Genomic DNA, 15,252 nt, shown 5'->3' with positions numbered 1-15,252 from the left:
TAGCTCTGTTGGTAGAGTGCTTGCCTCATATGCACAAGGCTCTGGATTCAGTCTCCAGCACCACTAAATGAATAAATTAATCAATAAAATAAGTAAAATAAAAATAAGGGGCTGGGGTTGTGGCTCAGTGATAGAGTGCTTGCCTAGCATGTGTGAGGCACTGGGTTTGATCCTCATAAAAGCACCACATAAAAAATAAATAAATAAAGGTATTGTGTCCATCTACAACTAAAAATATTTTTTAAAATACAATAAAATTACCAGAAAAGGGCCTAATCTTACCTTCTAGTAAAATACTTCTCATTGATCTGTTTCAATATAACCATCTAACATCTAACCAGAGAGACAAGCTAAAATTGTGTTATCTGTATTACCATTCAAACCTTTGTAATCTTCAGTAAAAGTATGTCCTCTAGATTAAGGCAGTAGTTCAAAATAATGCTCTGATGGAGGCACCACTTCAGGGAAATATCTAGTTTTCTCAATTAGGTCCTTCTTCAAATGACCCAGACAAGACTGTCATCAAAGAACCACCTGGGTTAAAATTATCTAAGCACAGTGAAGAAATTATGCAAGATGGCCACAAGCAATTAATGAAACTATTTAGTTTCATTAATTGGGCAAACATGGTTAGCAAGAAAGATATTATACATTTGGAAAACAAACTGTCTTTATAGTTATGGGGTAAGGATAATTCATTGAGTAAAATCTGAATGAGTAAACCCAGATAGTGAACTTCCCAGGAGCAATGGTATAATACTAGTTTCTTCCATCCACCACAGAGACTGAGGAGGATGGCAGAAAGAAGGCAAAGTAGCCCTAACATAAGTTTTCATTCTGATAAAAGTGCTGGGCATTACATGCATATTTTACAAATGGGGAAAACAGATACCTTTTTTCTGATTTGCTAGATGATGCAGGATTTGAAGGTTCTGGTGATGTAGCTCTCACTGAAGTCTGTGCAGGAGGAGGATTACTAAATAAGAAATTGCTAATCAATCTCCAGATGGCAAGGAATGGGTAAAGTACTGTCCCCAACAATGTCCAAATGTCTCCACTGGAAGAATGTACAATGGATGTAGATGGTCTTCCTGCCTAGAAATTACAAAATTAACAAATCTAGGTAAGACTATATTATAGCATAATCATATCACTCAAGGTTTTAGATGCTTTTTTTTTTTTTTTTTTTTGGTTCCCGGGATTGGACTCAGGGGCACTCAACCACTGAGCACATCCCCAGCCCTATTTTGTATTTTATTTAGAGACAGGGTCTCACTGAGTTGCTTAGTGCCTCACAGTTGCTAAGGCTGGCTTTGAACTCACAATTCTCCTGTCTCAGCCTCCCAATTTAGATGCATTTTTTTATCTAGAAAATGAGGCCCTATGGATTTCAGTTTACTGCAAAAAGGTAAAAATTACCAACTTTTGTTGTTTTCTAAATTACCAACTTTTGTTGTTTCTATAAATTTATAGGAACTCTGGATCTTTGCATTTTAAGAGTAATTATAATATTAAAAATTAGAAAGTGGTTCTCATTGGTGACATGAACCAACTTTTTAAGAAAATTAAGTTTCTATAAGTGAAATTAATAACTTTGATAAGTCTTTTTGAGGAGGAAAAAAAAAAAAGGAAAGGTTTCAAATCTCAGTTTATACAATGATATCCTACATTAGGTAGGAACATCTAGTTTAGAACAAGGAAATCCATAGGACATAAAAGACCCAGCTCTTTCATCCCAGCTCTGGCACTGAAGGTGGGACTCTGGCATCATTTAACCTGTTTGAGCCTTTTTTCTTAATCAGAGATTAAAATGCTGTTGTTAGGATCAAATGGGATAATAAACTTGAAAATGTTATTTTTATGTTAAAATAATGTTTTAAAATGCAAACAGTAAAGTCAGATATAAATAAAAGACATTAAAATCTGTAGACTAGAAACTCAACATTCCTTATTTTCTTCTACTGACCCTTTCTTGTATATAAAAACAGGTGAGGAAAATAGCTGAAAAACTATTTAGTGCCTCAAGAACATTAGCAATACAAATAAGTAAAACATAGGATAATTACAATAAATTGATCTAATTTTTAGAAAATTGGAATTTTAATTATCTGCAGTACACATTTGCCTTTCCCTTCTAATTCTAAGAAACGACCAAAAATAAAGCAGAAAAAAAAGTATATACATACTGGCAATAGTACCACTGAAGCACTTGGCGCAAGTTCCAAATCCAATAATTTCTTTTTATAATCTTCTTTGGTAAATTCCCTCCTGGGAAACATGGTTGCTAGTGAAAAATTACCATAAGTGTTGCCAACAGTCTGTAATATAATGGTAAGTTTTAAAATCTCACAAAGGTGCCTTTTAAAAGAAAGATACATATGTACATTCAAAACGACTGACTTAATTAGAAAGTTCATTTAAATGTAAACTATCATTTCTAAAAAAGTATTTATAACTTAAATATGAATAAATAGCAAGCATACAGTTCTAAAAACTATAACTACATAAATAAACTGAATAAAACTTATAATTATGGATGGGGATGTATCCCAACAGAGTGCTTGCCTAGTATGCATGAAGCACTAGGTTATGATCCCCAGCATTGGGGGGGGGGGGAGACTATCATGCCAAACAAAGTTCATCATTAGCATTTTCAGTATCATTTTGCAAACTTATATTAATGTCTTATATTGGATTATAGGAACTTCCTATTTAAAATGTGGAATATACCAATATTTTCCTTATACCTCACTTTATTGCACTTTGCTCTTTTGTGCTTCCCAGATATCATTGGTTTTTAAGTTTGTTATTTGGGCTGGGGATGTGGCTCAGTGTTAGAGTGTCTGTGTGGCATAAACAATGCTCTAGGTTCAATCCCCAGCACCATTAAAAAACAAAAAAAGTAAAATTTGTTTTACAAATTGAATGTAGCAATCCTCTGTTGAGCAAGTCTAACAGCACCATTTTCTAACATTTGCTATTTTTAAACAGGTTTGTTGGGTTTTTTAGACATGATGCTATTGTGCATACTTAACAGACTACATCATTGTATAAACATGGCTTTTACATACATTAGGAAATAAAAAATGTGTGTAATTGATAGTCACTTTATTGCAGTGGTGTGGAACCAAACTCACACTATCTCCAAGGTATGCCTATATAACTTCAGGGATTTTGGCCGCCACCTTATCTCAAAACACAAATGATTCATAATCAACCTACACCATACACATGATTCAAGGTACACTGGGAGCACCACAATCAACTTCACAATTTTAAATCACCTATATTTGTAAAACCTTAAGACAACAGCTTATCTTTCACTAGAAAACTCCAAAGACTTTTTTTTTTTGTAATTTCTTTTTTGCTATAGATTATATATACTGGAAATTCTAAGCAGAAGATACTTGTGGGAGGCTCCAATACAAAATAATAATAGAATAACCTACTTGGGGTTGGTTATACTATAATCTTATTGGAAAAGGATTCTGAACAATAGTTTAAAAATTGTCCAGCCTAGGAAGACAAAGAGCTTTAAAGAAATCTTTCTTCTCTTGGGATCCATAAGTGAGAGAAGACTAAATGGAGAGAAGTAATCTGGTGGAAAGATCTGAACCCAATACTCAATTCTGATGGCACTGGGGATTGAACTTGGGGGCTTTCTATCACTGAGCTACACCCCCAGTCCTATTATATTTTGAGATAGAGTCTTGCAAAGTTGCCTGGGCTGGCCTTGTGGTCCTCCTGCCTCAGTGTCTCAAGTAGCTGGAAGTACAGGTCTGTACCACCATGCCTGGCTAAGAAGATATTTCTTGTTAAAAATTACTGATCTTTTGTCTTGGCCAAAAGGCAGATGGTGAGAAAACAGCTAGTCTCTAAGCAAACTGCAGAAAATGAAAACAGAACAAAGTAAAACTGCTTTCTTTTGAGGGGTATGAGACAACTTGCTCCATTAGAACTCTGGGAAACCATTTGCTTTTTACTCCTCCTTTTGAGTACATTCACCAGTGAGAAGTTACCAAAGCCTACTGTACAACATCAACAAATTCCATGTTTTCATAATAGGCAGATATGCTGCTCCCATATGCACTAATACATGACAGAAGCTTTACAATATCTCAAGATATATTCTGGATCTTCTATTTGGAGATCATGTCATTATTAATTCACATTCAAGTTCTGCTTTGAAATGTATCCTTCTACATTTTAATAACATATACATCTATAACTTGAGACATAAATTCACCTGTGCAGCAAATTGCCTTGCTTCTTCAAGAGGAGCATCAGAAGGAAACTGATTTGTAAAGGAAGAACCATCAGGCAGACGGAACTGAATTCTTGCAACAGTACTATGAAAATAGAAAATTAAAGTCAGCATTTTTTACCTCTACATAGTTTCAAACAATATCATTAAAAGAGGAAAACGAAGTGGAAATGTGTAATGATAAAAGATTTCTTTGTACAAAGTCAGAGTTTTTCATTTATTCTTAATAATACTTTTATCGAGATATAATTCAACGTTCTTTTTGTTTTGTTTTTAAGAAAGTCAGCCCTCAATGCTTGGATTTTGTTTCCCAATACTTTTATTTTTATGTGGTGCTAAGGATTGAACTCAGTGCCTCACACATGCCAGGCAAGCACTCTACCACTGAGCTGCAACTCCAGCCCATAATTCAACATTTTAATGTGCATAATTCACTTTTGGGGGGGGGGGTGTCCCATTCAATTTATTACTACTCTGTCTCTGCTGAGGTCACCTTTTGATGAGCATTCACATGGGACACAAATATTTTCATGTCTTGTGCCCAGAGAGGTATATCCACATACCTCTTCCTCCAAATGTCTTTGTCACCAATTCTCTAATCATGACCCTTTCCAGTCCCTGACCATCCAGCCAAACTAAGGGTTGCAGTTCATGAAATTGTAATTCACTGTTTTTGTTTGGTTTTGGTGATGCTGGGGATTAAACCCGGGGCCTTGTGCATGAGAGGCAAGCACACTACTTACTAGCTGAACTATATCTCCAGCCCCCTCACTTGCTTTTAATATATTCAGGTGTGCAACCATCACTATTAATTCAAGAATGTTTCATCACCCCAAGAGACCCAGAACCATTAGCAAGCATTCCCCATTCCTTCCTCTCCCAGTTCCTGGCAACAATTTACTGCTTCTATGAATCTGCCTATTTTGGGATATAGCTTTTTATAAGAGAATCACATAGTATATGGACTTCTAGTTTATTTCACGTAACATCATGTTTCTGAAGCTCATTCATGCATACATCATTCCTCTTTATTGCTTAATACTATTCCATCACATGGAATATATATTTTGTTTACACATTCTTCAGCTGGGTTATCACCACATTTTGGCTATTATGAATAATGCTGATAACAGCTAGGTACTGCGACACATGCCTATAATCTCAGCTATTTGAGAGGCTGAGGTAGTAGGATCACAAGTTTAAGACTAGCCTCAGCAACTTAGAAAGATCTCGTCTCAAAATAAAAACAACTCAATTTTAGTTTGGGTTTCTGTGTGAACATTTTGAATCCTCTTGTGTATACATACTGAAGAATGACTGCTGAGGGTTGGGGATATAGCTCTATGGTAGAATACTTCACTAGCTTGTATGAGGCCCTGAGTTCAATCCTCAATATCTCAGAAGAAAGAAAAAACAAAAAAAGAGTGATTACTAGGTAATAAGCTAACATTACACTTAACATTTCAAAAAACTGCCATACTGTTTTCCAAAGTGACTTTATCATTGTACAATCCCATTGTAATGTGGGAAGTTTCTAAATTCTCTACTTCCTCACCAACACTTGTTATTATAAGTTCTAGCATCGTAGGAGGTATAGAATTTTACTGTTTTGTTTTTGTTTTTGTAGAGGGGTGCAGTGCTAGGAAATTGAAGGAGGGCTTTGTGCATTCAAGGCAAGTGTAACCACTGAGTTACACATTCAGCCACTTATTGTGGTTTTAATTGATTTTCCTAGTGAAGAATAAATACACATACTTAAAAGAACATTTCTATACTTTCCTTGGAAATCACAAAAAATTACTCCCAAGAATTTATACTTTTATGTAGTTTTGTCAAAAGCACCAATTGTTGAAAAGACTATTCTTCCCACTAAGTAGTTTGGCTATCTTAACTTTGCCAGGTCCAACAGCACATACCTACAATCCCAGCAACTCAGGAGGCTGAGCTGGAGGGATCACAAGTTCAAAGCCAGCCTCAGCAACTTAGCAAGGCCCTAAACAATTTAGTGAGACCTTGTCTCACAATAAAACAAAAAAGAGCTGGGGATATGGTTCAGTGTTTGAGCACCTGTGGTTCAGTCCCTGGTACCAAACAAACAAACAAACAGACTGTAAATTCAAATTCCTGAAGGTCCTATCCTATTACACTGATCCATATGACAATCCTTAGGAAAGTATGACAATGTCTTGGTTATTGTAGCTTTGTATTAAGTTTTAAAATTGAGAAGTTTTGAGTCCTTCCTACTTTGTTCTTTTTTCAGACTGTTTTGCATTTCTATAAAAATTGGGGGATTAAAAGTTCTGCCAAAGGGGCTGGGGTTGTGATTCAGCAGTAGAGCACTTACCTAGCACGTGCAAGGCCCTGGGTTTGATCCTCAGCACCACATAAAAATAAAAGTTAAAAAAAAAAAAAAAAAAAGCCAGCTGGAATTTTGATAGGGATATTTTAAGACAGTCTCTCTCTAAGCTGCTTAGGGCCTTATTAGTTGCTGAGGCTGGCCTTGAATTTGTGATCCTCCTGCCTCAGTCTTCCAAGTAGTTAGAATTACAGGCGTGTATCAGCAAATCCAGCTGTTTTAATACATTTTAGTATATAAACATCTTACATATGTATTTTAGTAAGTGTTTTGATATTTCTGAAAAATTGTTTAAAATAAGTTAATTTTTCTTCCTGGGTACAGAGGCACACACACCTATGCAGGCAGGAGAATCAAAGTTTGAGGCCTGCCTGGACCACTTAGCATAACCCTGACTCAAAATAAAATTTAAAAAATTAAACTAAGAGGCAGAATGCTCTTGGATTCTATCCTAAGTACCCAAAAACATTAAAAAAAAAAAAAAAGTAAATTTTCCCAATTATAAAAGTATAATACTTGCTAATTACCCAACATGAAAATACAAATAAATATTAACCATTCCCCAAGTGCACAGATGTTTCAGGATGAAACACAGTAAGAAGTACCTTCTTTCTCGTGCATAGGATTCCCTCTTGACTTCCATTTCTGCCTGTTTGGCCAACAAGGCAGCAGTTTTGGCAGCCTCTACTTCTTCTTTTGTCTTTGCAAAACGAGCAGCTCTCTCTGCACGGTCCTTTTAATTAAAACATTATTAGACACTAATTACCGTCCCTGCCAGGATGATCTACTTACACAGAACAAACACAAATATGTGTGGAATTCCTTAAAGTGATGTGTGAACTTCAATTGTTCTGGATCTGGTATTTTTAAATCTTACCAACTGTCAGGAACAAGACTTGTGATTAGACAGACAGACATAGAGCATGCGCCCAGCACGCCCTGTGATGTGCTGGGTTCGATCGTCAGCACCACATAAATATAATAAAATAAAGTTATTATGTCCAACTACAACTAAAAAAAATACATAACAAAATAAAATAAAAGCAATTATTGCAACCCCCTTCCTAAGCTTTATGTGAGTGAATCCTTTGAATATTCCAAAAAAGAATACTTTCAACTAGAGACAGCTAGGCAACTAATGCTTAGTTTGTTTCTAGGGAATTTTTGCAAGTTGCCTTTTAACTGATAAAACAGAACATGGAGAAAAATTACTTTGAAAAAATTCTCTCTTAATTTTAACCTTAACTATTTAAATTCAATATGTAATTTCCAATAAAGTAAAGGTCAGGACTGATACTCTTTTTGAGTTGCTAATATCTATCATGTTTTTGTGCACCATCTGGTTCTAATCCAAAACTACTGTGCATAGAAAAATAGTTTAACAGATGTCCTGGAGTCAAGCATTAAAAATGAACTTAAGACTCACCAATGCAATTTGCTGTTTTATTCGCTCTCGAGCGGCCCTATCTTCTGCCTTCTCTCTGTTTCTTTCTTCTAACATTCTTTTTGTTAATTCTTCCTCTTGTTTTCTTTTGTAATCCAACATTTCTTTTCCAGTTTTTCTCCTCTCGATTTCCTTCTTAATCTCTCTCTGAATCAAAGAGAAAGTACGTTTTATGAATCCAAAACATAATTTGTTAATCTGATGCAGATCATCTTTTTAAAAAGATTTAGAGAAAGCTGGTTGAGGATCTAGTTAAAAATAGAACTTTGTAAAATGTAAAATGAAATTATTAATAGCATAGTTAATGGTCAAAGTCTATCAATTTATAAATTTTTGCTAGTAGTTGGGTTCAGAGTATAATTAGTCTTTGGTTTCTAGAGACAACATGACGATGATTTACTTGGCTTGAAGGAAATAACCTTCTTATATTCAAATAACAAAGAAATAATATATGAAGTGGAGTTTTCACTTCACTCCAAGGTGTATACCAGGTGTACATGGTGAGAAAAATGAACTAGGGGTGCCACAACATAAGAAAAAATTTAGCAGAATGTCTATGCATTTGAACTAAACATTTGATCTTTGGCCTTGAGTCAAATAATTTTAGCTCAAGTCCCTTTATATTAGTGTAAAAGACTCATTGCAGGAAAAAAAAAATGATTCAATCTATTCTGAGCAATTTACAAAAGAACATACAAAAGTATACACTATGATCTGAGTACAAAAACGATTCTTTATAACATTAGAACAACATGATAAAGGAAGTCAACCTATGTCTGCCAAATCGAACAGAATAATCTGAAATTCCCTCACTGAAGACAATACTAAGTGCATGATTTTTACCTGTTCTTCCTCTTTCCTCTTCTCTTCTCTCCTCTCTTCAAGTTTTTTGGTTAGTCTGTGTTAAATTTTTTTTTTAAAAAAGATACATTAAAACATATCATACAGGGACTGGGGATATAGCTCAGTTTGTAGAGTGCTTGCCTTGCATGCACAAGGCCCTGGGTTCAATCCCCAGCACCAAAAAAAAAAAAAAAAGACACTTCACATTAATATCAAACTCAGTTAAGAGATATATTTAGCTTAATACAATTAGGGAAATATAGAAGCCTAAAAGAAGACTTCTAAAAGTATAGCAAGAATTTACCTGCTTGTTCCCTACAGAAATCCTTCAGTCAATGGGAACTCATCAAAAACTTAGCTCCATTAAAAAAAAAAAAGCTTATTAAGAGTACCCCCACCCTTTTTGATTTTTCAGATACCGAATTTAAAATACGCAAATAAGTTTTCAATAAATATATGTCAATAGCTTGTAAATGATCTACTCCTTCTGTGTGAGTGAAAAGTAATGTGGCACAAAACTGGTTAAAAAAAAACAAAAACATGAGGTCAGCTTTTATTTTACTTTTAAAAAATATTTATTTTTTAGTTATAGGTGGACACAATATCCTTATTTTTTTTTTTTTTAATTTTTAAGTGGTGCTGAGGATAGAACCCAGTGTGTTATGCATGCAAGGTGAGTGCTCTCCCTCTGAGCCACAATCCTAGCCCTGAGGTCAGCTTTTATAAAAACAAATAATACCAAATAGATTCTCAGCTATAAGTCCATCAATTATAAACTAATGATCAGTTTAGATCAGCAGTAGAGTGCTTGCATAGCATGTGTGAGGCCCTGGGTTCAATCCTCAGCACCACATAAAAATAAATAAATAAAATAAAGGTATTGTGTCCAACTACAACTAAAAAATAAATACTAAAACAAAAAAATGCCTAATGATTCTGAGCTAGGCATTGAAGCACACAACTGTAATTCCAGATACTTGGGAGGCTAAAGCAGGAGAATTATTAGGTTTGAGGCCAGTTTCGGTAACTTAATAAAAAGGGCTGGGGATGTAGTTCAGTTGTAAAGTGCTGCTGGGTTCAATTCCTAGTACCCCAGTGGAGGGTTTGGGAGGAATTACAAAGTCTATCTTAAAGAATACCTTACAGGGCTGGAGATATAACTCACTTGTTAGAGTGCTTGCTTTGCATGCACAAGGCCCTGGGTTCAATCCCCCCAGTACCACAAAAATAAAAAATAAATCAGAGAATACCTTACTTTTTTTTTTTTTTTTGGGTTTAAGGACTGTCAAACAATAGTCAGACTCTCCTGACCTGATTTGCATATTATAAAAGGTTAATAATATGCTCAAAAAAGAAAATATGGCATCTTTAGAACAGAGCAATTAAAAAAAAAAATAATAGTTTTTTTTTATTGTTGGTTGTTCAAAACATTATAGTTCTTGATATATCATATTTCACACTTTGATTCAAGTGGGTTATGAACTCCCATTTTTACCCCGTATACAGATTGCAGAATCACATCAGTTACACTTCCATTGATTTACATATTGACATACTCATGTCTGTTGTATTCTGCTGCCTTTCCTATCCTCTACTATCCCCCCTCCCCTCCCTCTACCCCCTCTACTGTAATTCATTTCTTCCCCCTTGTATTATTTTTCCCCTTCCCCTCACTTCCTCTTGTATGTAATTTTGTATAACCCTGAGGGTCTCCTTCCATTTCCATGCAATTTCCCTTCTCTCTCCCTTTCCCTCCCACCTCTCATCCCTGTTTAATGTTAATCTTCTTCTCATGCTCTTCGTCCCTACTCTGTTCTTAGTTACTCTTCTTATATCAAAGAAGACATTTGGCATTTGTTTTTTAGGGATTGGCTAGCTTCACTTAGCATAATCTGCTCTAATGCCATCCATTTCCCTCCAAATTCTATGATTTTGTCATTTTTTAATGCAGAGTAATACTCCATTGTGTATAAATGCCACATTTTTTTTTTATCCATTCGTCTATTGAAGGGCATCTAGGTTGGTTCCAGTCTTGCTATTGTGAATTGTGCTGCTATGGAAGGATAGCATCTTCAACAAATGGTGCTGGGAAAACTGGAAATCCATATGCAACAAAATGAAACTGAATCCTTTTCTCTCGCCATGCACAAAAGTTAACTCAAAATGGATCAAGGAGCTTGATATATCAAATCAGAGACACGACGTCTGATAGAAGAAAAAGTTGGCTACGATCTACATACTGTGGGGTCGGGCTCCAAATTCCTCAATAGGACACCCATAGCACAAGAGTTAATAACTAGAATCAACAAATGGGACTTACTCAAACTAAAAAGTTTTTTCTCAGCAAAAGAAACAATAAGAGAGGTAAATAGGGAGCCTACATCCTGGGAACAAATCTTTACTCCTCACACTTCAGATAGAGCCCTAATATCCAGAGTATACAAAGAACTCAAAAAATTAGACAATAAGATAACAAATAACCCAATCAACAAATGGGCCAAGGACCTGAACAGACACTTCTCAGAGGAGGACATACAATCAATCAACAAGTACATGAAAAAATGCTCACCATCGCTAGCAGTCAGAGAAATGCAAATCAAAACCACCCTAAGATACCATCTCACTCCAGTAAGATTGGCAGCCATTATGAAGTCAAACAACAACAAGTGCTGGCAAGGATGTGGGGAAAAGGGTACACTTGTTCATTGTTGGTGGGACTGCAAATTGGTGCAGCCAATTTGGAAAGCAGTATGGAGATTTCTTGGAAAGCTGGGAATGGAACCACCATTTGACCCAGCTATTCCCCAAAGACCTAAAAAGAGCATGCTACAGGGACACTGCTACATAGTAGTTCTTTCATGGATAATAGTACAAATAATTTGGAATATGTCCTGAAGTGTCTTTATATCAATTTGTGAAATATAACACACGAACAGTGTGTTTATGTATAAGAACTTTTCCTAATTTGAAATGGCATATTGAATTCCATTTGCAGAACCATACAGGCAGACACCAGCTGACATAATATTAACAAACAACAACAGAAACTTCTCTTATCCACTGCAACTAATAACATTTGATCCTACCTCCACAATAAAGGGATACCCACCCAACCTGTTTTTAACCTTTGCCTCAAGTCTTCAAACCCTTTTTCAGATTTTCAGTTTTCACTTCACTCCAAGGTGGTGCAAGTCAGGGTGCAAAATGGTTGGTCTGGTATTAGCAAACCAGAAACAGAAGAGAATAAACCTCTGAGAACATGGGGGTCTCTGCTGCTATTCTTCCAAATTTACACTCTTTTCTCACGACCTTGAGAGATCCAGCCAGGTTTTTACTTATTACCTAACACAACTCCAGTAACAATCAGAATGTAGGTTTTGTTAAAAAATGAAGCTAGGCTGGACGCAGTGTGGTGCAGCAGCTCGGGAGGTGGAAGGATCGTGAGTTCAAAGCCAGCCTCAGCAATTTAGCGAGATGCTAAGAAACACAGTAAGAACCTGTCTCTAATAAAATACAAAACAGGGCTGGGGATGTGGCTCAGTGGTCGAGTTGCCCCCAAGTTCAATCCCTGGTACTCAAAAAGAAAAAGAAGCAGCTAAAAAAAGAAGAAGCTAATCTTCACCAAGTCATGAGTGAACTCAGATTCGATATCACTGATCATTTCAAACACTTTCCCCAAAGTATTTTTTTTAATATTTATTTTTTAGCTGTAGTTGGGACATAATACCTTTATTTTATTTATGTGATGCTGAGGATCGAACCCAGGGCCTCGCACTTGCTCTACCACTGAGCCACAACCCCAGCCCTCCCCAAAGTATTGATGTCAACAAGAAAATAAATTCCCGTAAGGGGTGTGTGTGTGTGTGTGTGTGTGTGTGTGTGCGCGCGCGCACACAGGCACTCGGAATTGAATCCAGGTACTTGTGTACACAGGCAAGAACTCTAAAACTGAGCTACATTCCCAGATCCATCTGAAGAATTTTTAAACATCCATATAACATTTAATGGTTTTAAGCCAGGATTAAAAATATTTCTGAGAGAATAAAATCATGGCCTTTGCAGGTAAATGGATGGAGTTAGAGAAGATAATGCTAAGTGAAGTCAGCCAATCCCAAAAATCCAAATGCCAAATATTTTCTTTGATATAAGGAGGCTAATTCACAGTGGGAGAGGGATAGGAAGCCTGGGAGGAACAGAGGGGTTGGAGGGGAAGGGAGAAGGCATGGGGTTATAAATGATGGTGGAATGTGATGATCATTATTATCCAAAGTACATGTATGAAGACACAAATTGGTGTGAATATACTTTGTATATAACCAGAGATATGGATCTATATGTATAATAAGAATTGTAATGCATTCCACTGTCATAAATAAAAATAATAATAATTTTCTGCATACTCATTAACCCATAATCATATTGCGTGGGCTCTCTCTCGTCCCCATATCATACCATAAAAAACTACAATTTGGGCTGTGGCTCAGAGGTGAAGCACTTGCCTAGCATGTGTGAGGCACTGGGTTCAATCCTTAGCACCACATAAAAATGAAACAAATAAAATAAAGGCATTGCTGTCCATCTACAACTACCAAAAAAAAAAAAAAATTAGAATCAGAAATTTGTGTCTGCTTATTAGACCAACCAACAGAAAATGACACAGTATATATTAGCACTTATGCAGAATACAAATTCCAGACAGTCATAAAATGAGCTGAAGTTTTTGCCCATCTGGAGCTAATGACATAGAGAAAAAGGAAATGACAGATGGAAACACACATACCAAATCACCAGTGAAAAAGGAATTCTTCAAATGATCAGACAAACAGCTGACTGATAATTTCAGATACACATGTCTTCTCTCTTAGAATGTAAACTTTATAAATACAAAGGTCAGGCAATCAAAAATTTTATCCCAAAATTCTAAAACTTCACTTGTGAAATATTAGCTTGTATATATTTATATTTTTCTTTCTTTCTTTTTTTTTTGGGGGGGGGTACTATACATTGAACTCAGGGCACTCAACCACTGAGCCACATCCCCAGCCATATTTTTGCATTTTATATAAAGACAGGGTTTCACTCAGTTGCCTAGCCATTGCTGAGGCTGGCTTTGAACTCGTGATCCTCCTGCCTCAGCCTCCCTAGCCGCTGAAATTACAGGTCTACACCACCATGCCCAGCTAGCTTTTATTTAAATTAATGAAATAACTGAAAAACATTGCCTTTTAAAACAAAGTGCTACTTGCAAAAATAAGAGCAAACCTTTCCACTCTGACGGTGAGGTCCTCTGCAGGTCTTGGATTTGAACATCCACTAGGCTCCTGAGAGGGAGTAGTACGGTCTGAATTTTCTCCTCCTTAAATAAAAAAGAAATAAAGAGTAGAACATTCAATGCAACTTATAAAATTTTGTTCATTTGGGGGGGAGGGTACTGAGGATCTTATTCAGAGTTGTTTTACCACTGACTTATACTCTCAGCTTTCCCCTATTCCCCCACCTTTTTATTTAAAACAGGGTCTAAATTGTTGAGGCTGACTTTGAATTTGCAATGCTCCTGCCTCAGCCTCCCAAGTAGCCACAGGATTACAGGCATGCGCCATCATACCTGGCTTTAATGTAAATTTTTTTTTTTAAAAAGAGAGAGAATTTTTTTTTAAATTCTTTTTTTAAATTAAATATTTATTTTGGGGGGGGCTGGGGATGTGGCTCAAGCGGTAGCGCGCTCGCCTGGCATGCGTGCGGCCCAGGTTCGATCCTCAGCACCACATACAAAGATGTTGTGTCCACCAATAACTTAAAAAAAATAAATAAATATTTAAAAAATTCTCTCAAGAAAAAAAAAAATAGAGAGGAGAAAATAAATAAATAAATAAATAAATATTTATTTTTTAGTTTTTCGGCAGACACAACATCTTTGCTTGTATGTGGTGCTGAGGATGGAACCTGGGACGCACGCATGCCAGGCGAGTGCGCTACGGCTTGAGCCACATCCCCAGCCCAAGAGAGAATTTTTTAATATTTATTTTTTAGTTTTTCGGTGGACACAACATCTTTATTTTTTTATTTTATTTTTTTTATGTGGTGCTGAGGATCCAACCCCGTGCATGCCAGGCAAGTGCGCTACCGCTTAAGCCACATCCCCAGCCCCTTAATGCAATTTTTAAAAGTTTAACCTTCTGGGTTATGACACCTGTTAATAATCTTGTTTCTTAAACATTTCCCCTAAGAAAAGAATAGCAGGTATGTAATAATTATCAATCCTGAAGTTTGGATCTGGATAAAATAAGGTATAAATGGAAATAAGGCAACTATCTGATTGAAGGTCACTAAAGTAAAGGTCAGGAA

At 36.1% G+C, this 15,252-nt stretch overlaps 1 protein-coding gene across 2 annotated transcripts in view; it reads right to left on the bottom strand.

Annotated features, from left to right (window-relative positions):
- The window catches only part of Ubxn4 (UBX domain protein 4), a 38,478-nt gene that overhangs the window by 4,375 nt on the left and 18,851 nt on the right, over positions 1-15,252 (bottom strand). For both annotated transcript variants that reach the window (XM_077802443.1, XM_077802444.1), the window contains exons 6-12: positions 14,170-14,263; positions 8,908-8,962; positions 8,047-8,211; positions 7,226-7,353; positions 4,247-4,349; positions 2,187-2,318; positions 893-1,095 (exon numbers count right to left, since the gene is read on the bottom strand). In XM_077802443.1, the coding sequence (XP_077658569.1) occupies positions 893-1,095; positions 2,187-2,318; positions 4,247-4,349; positions 7,226-7,353; positions 8,047-8,211; positions 8,908-8,962; positions 14,170-14,263 (880 nt within the window). The remainder of the gene's footprint in view (positions 1-892; positions 1,096-2,186; positions 2,319-4,246; positions 4,350-7,225; positions 7,354-8,046; positions 8,212-8,907; positions 8,963-14,169; positions 14,264-15,252) is intronic.

This window comes from Urocitellus parryii, chromosome 1 (genome assembly GCF_045843805.1).
Source record: "Urocitellus parryii isolate mUroPar1 chromosome 1, mUroPar1.hap1, whole genome shotgun sequence".
NCBI lineage: Eukaryota > Metazoa > Chordata > Mammalia > Rodentia > Sciuridae > Urocitellus > Urocitellus parryii.
Note: the sequence above shows the minus strand (reverse complement) of the source record. Positions and strands in the feature narration are given on the sequence as shown.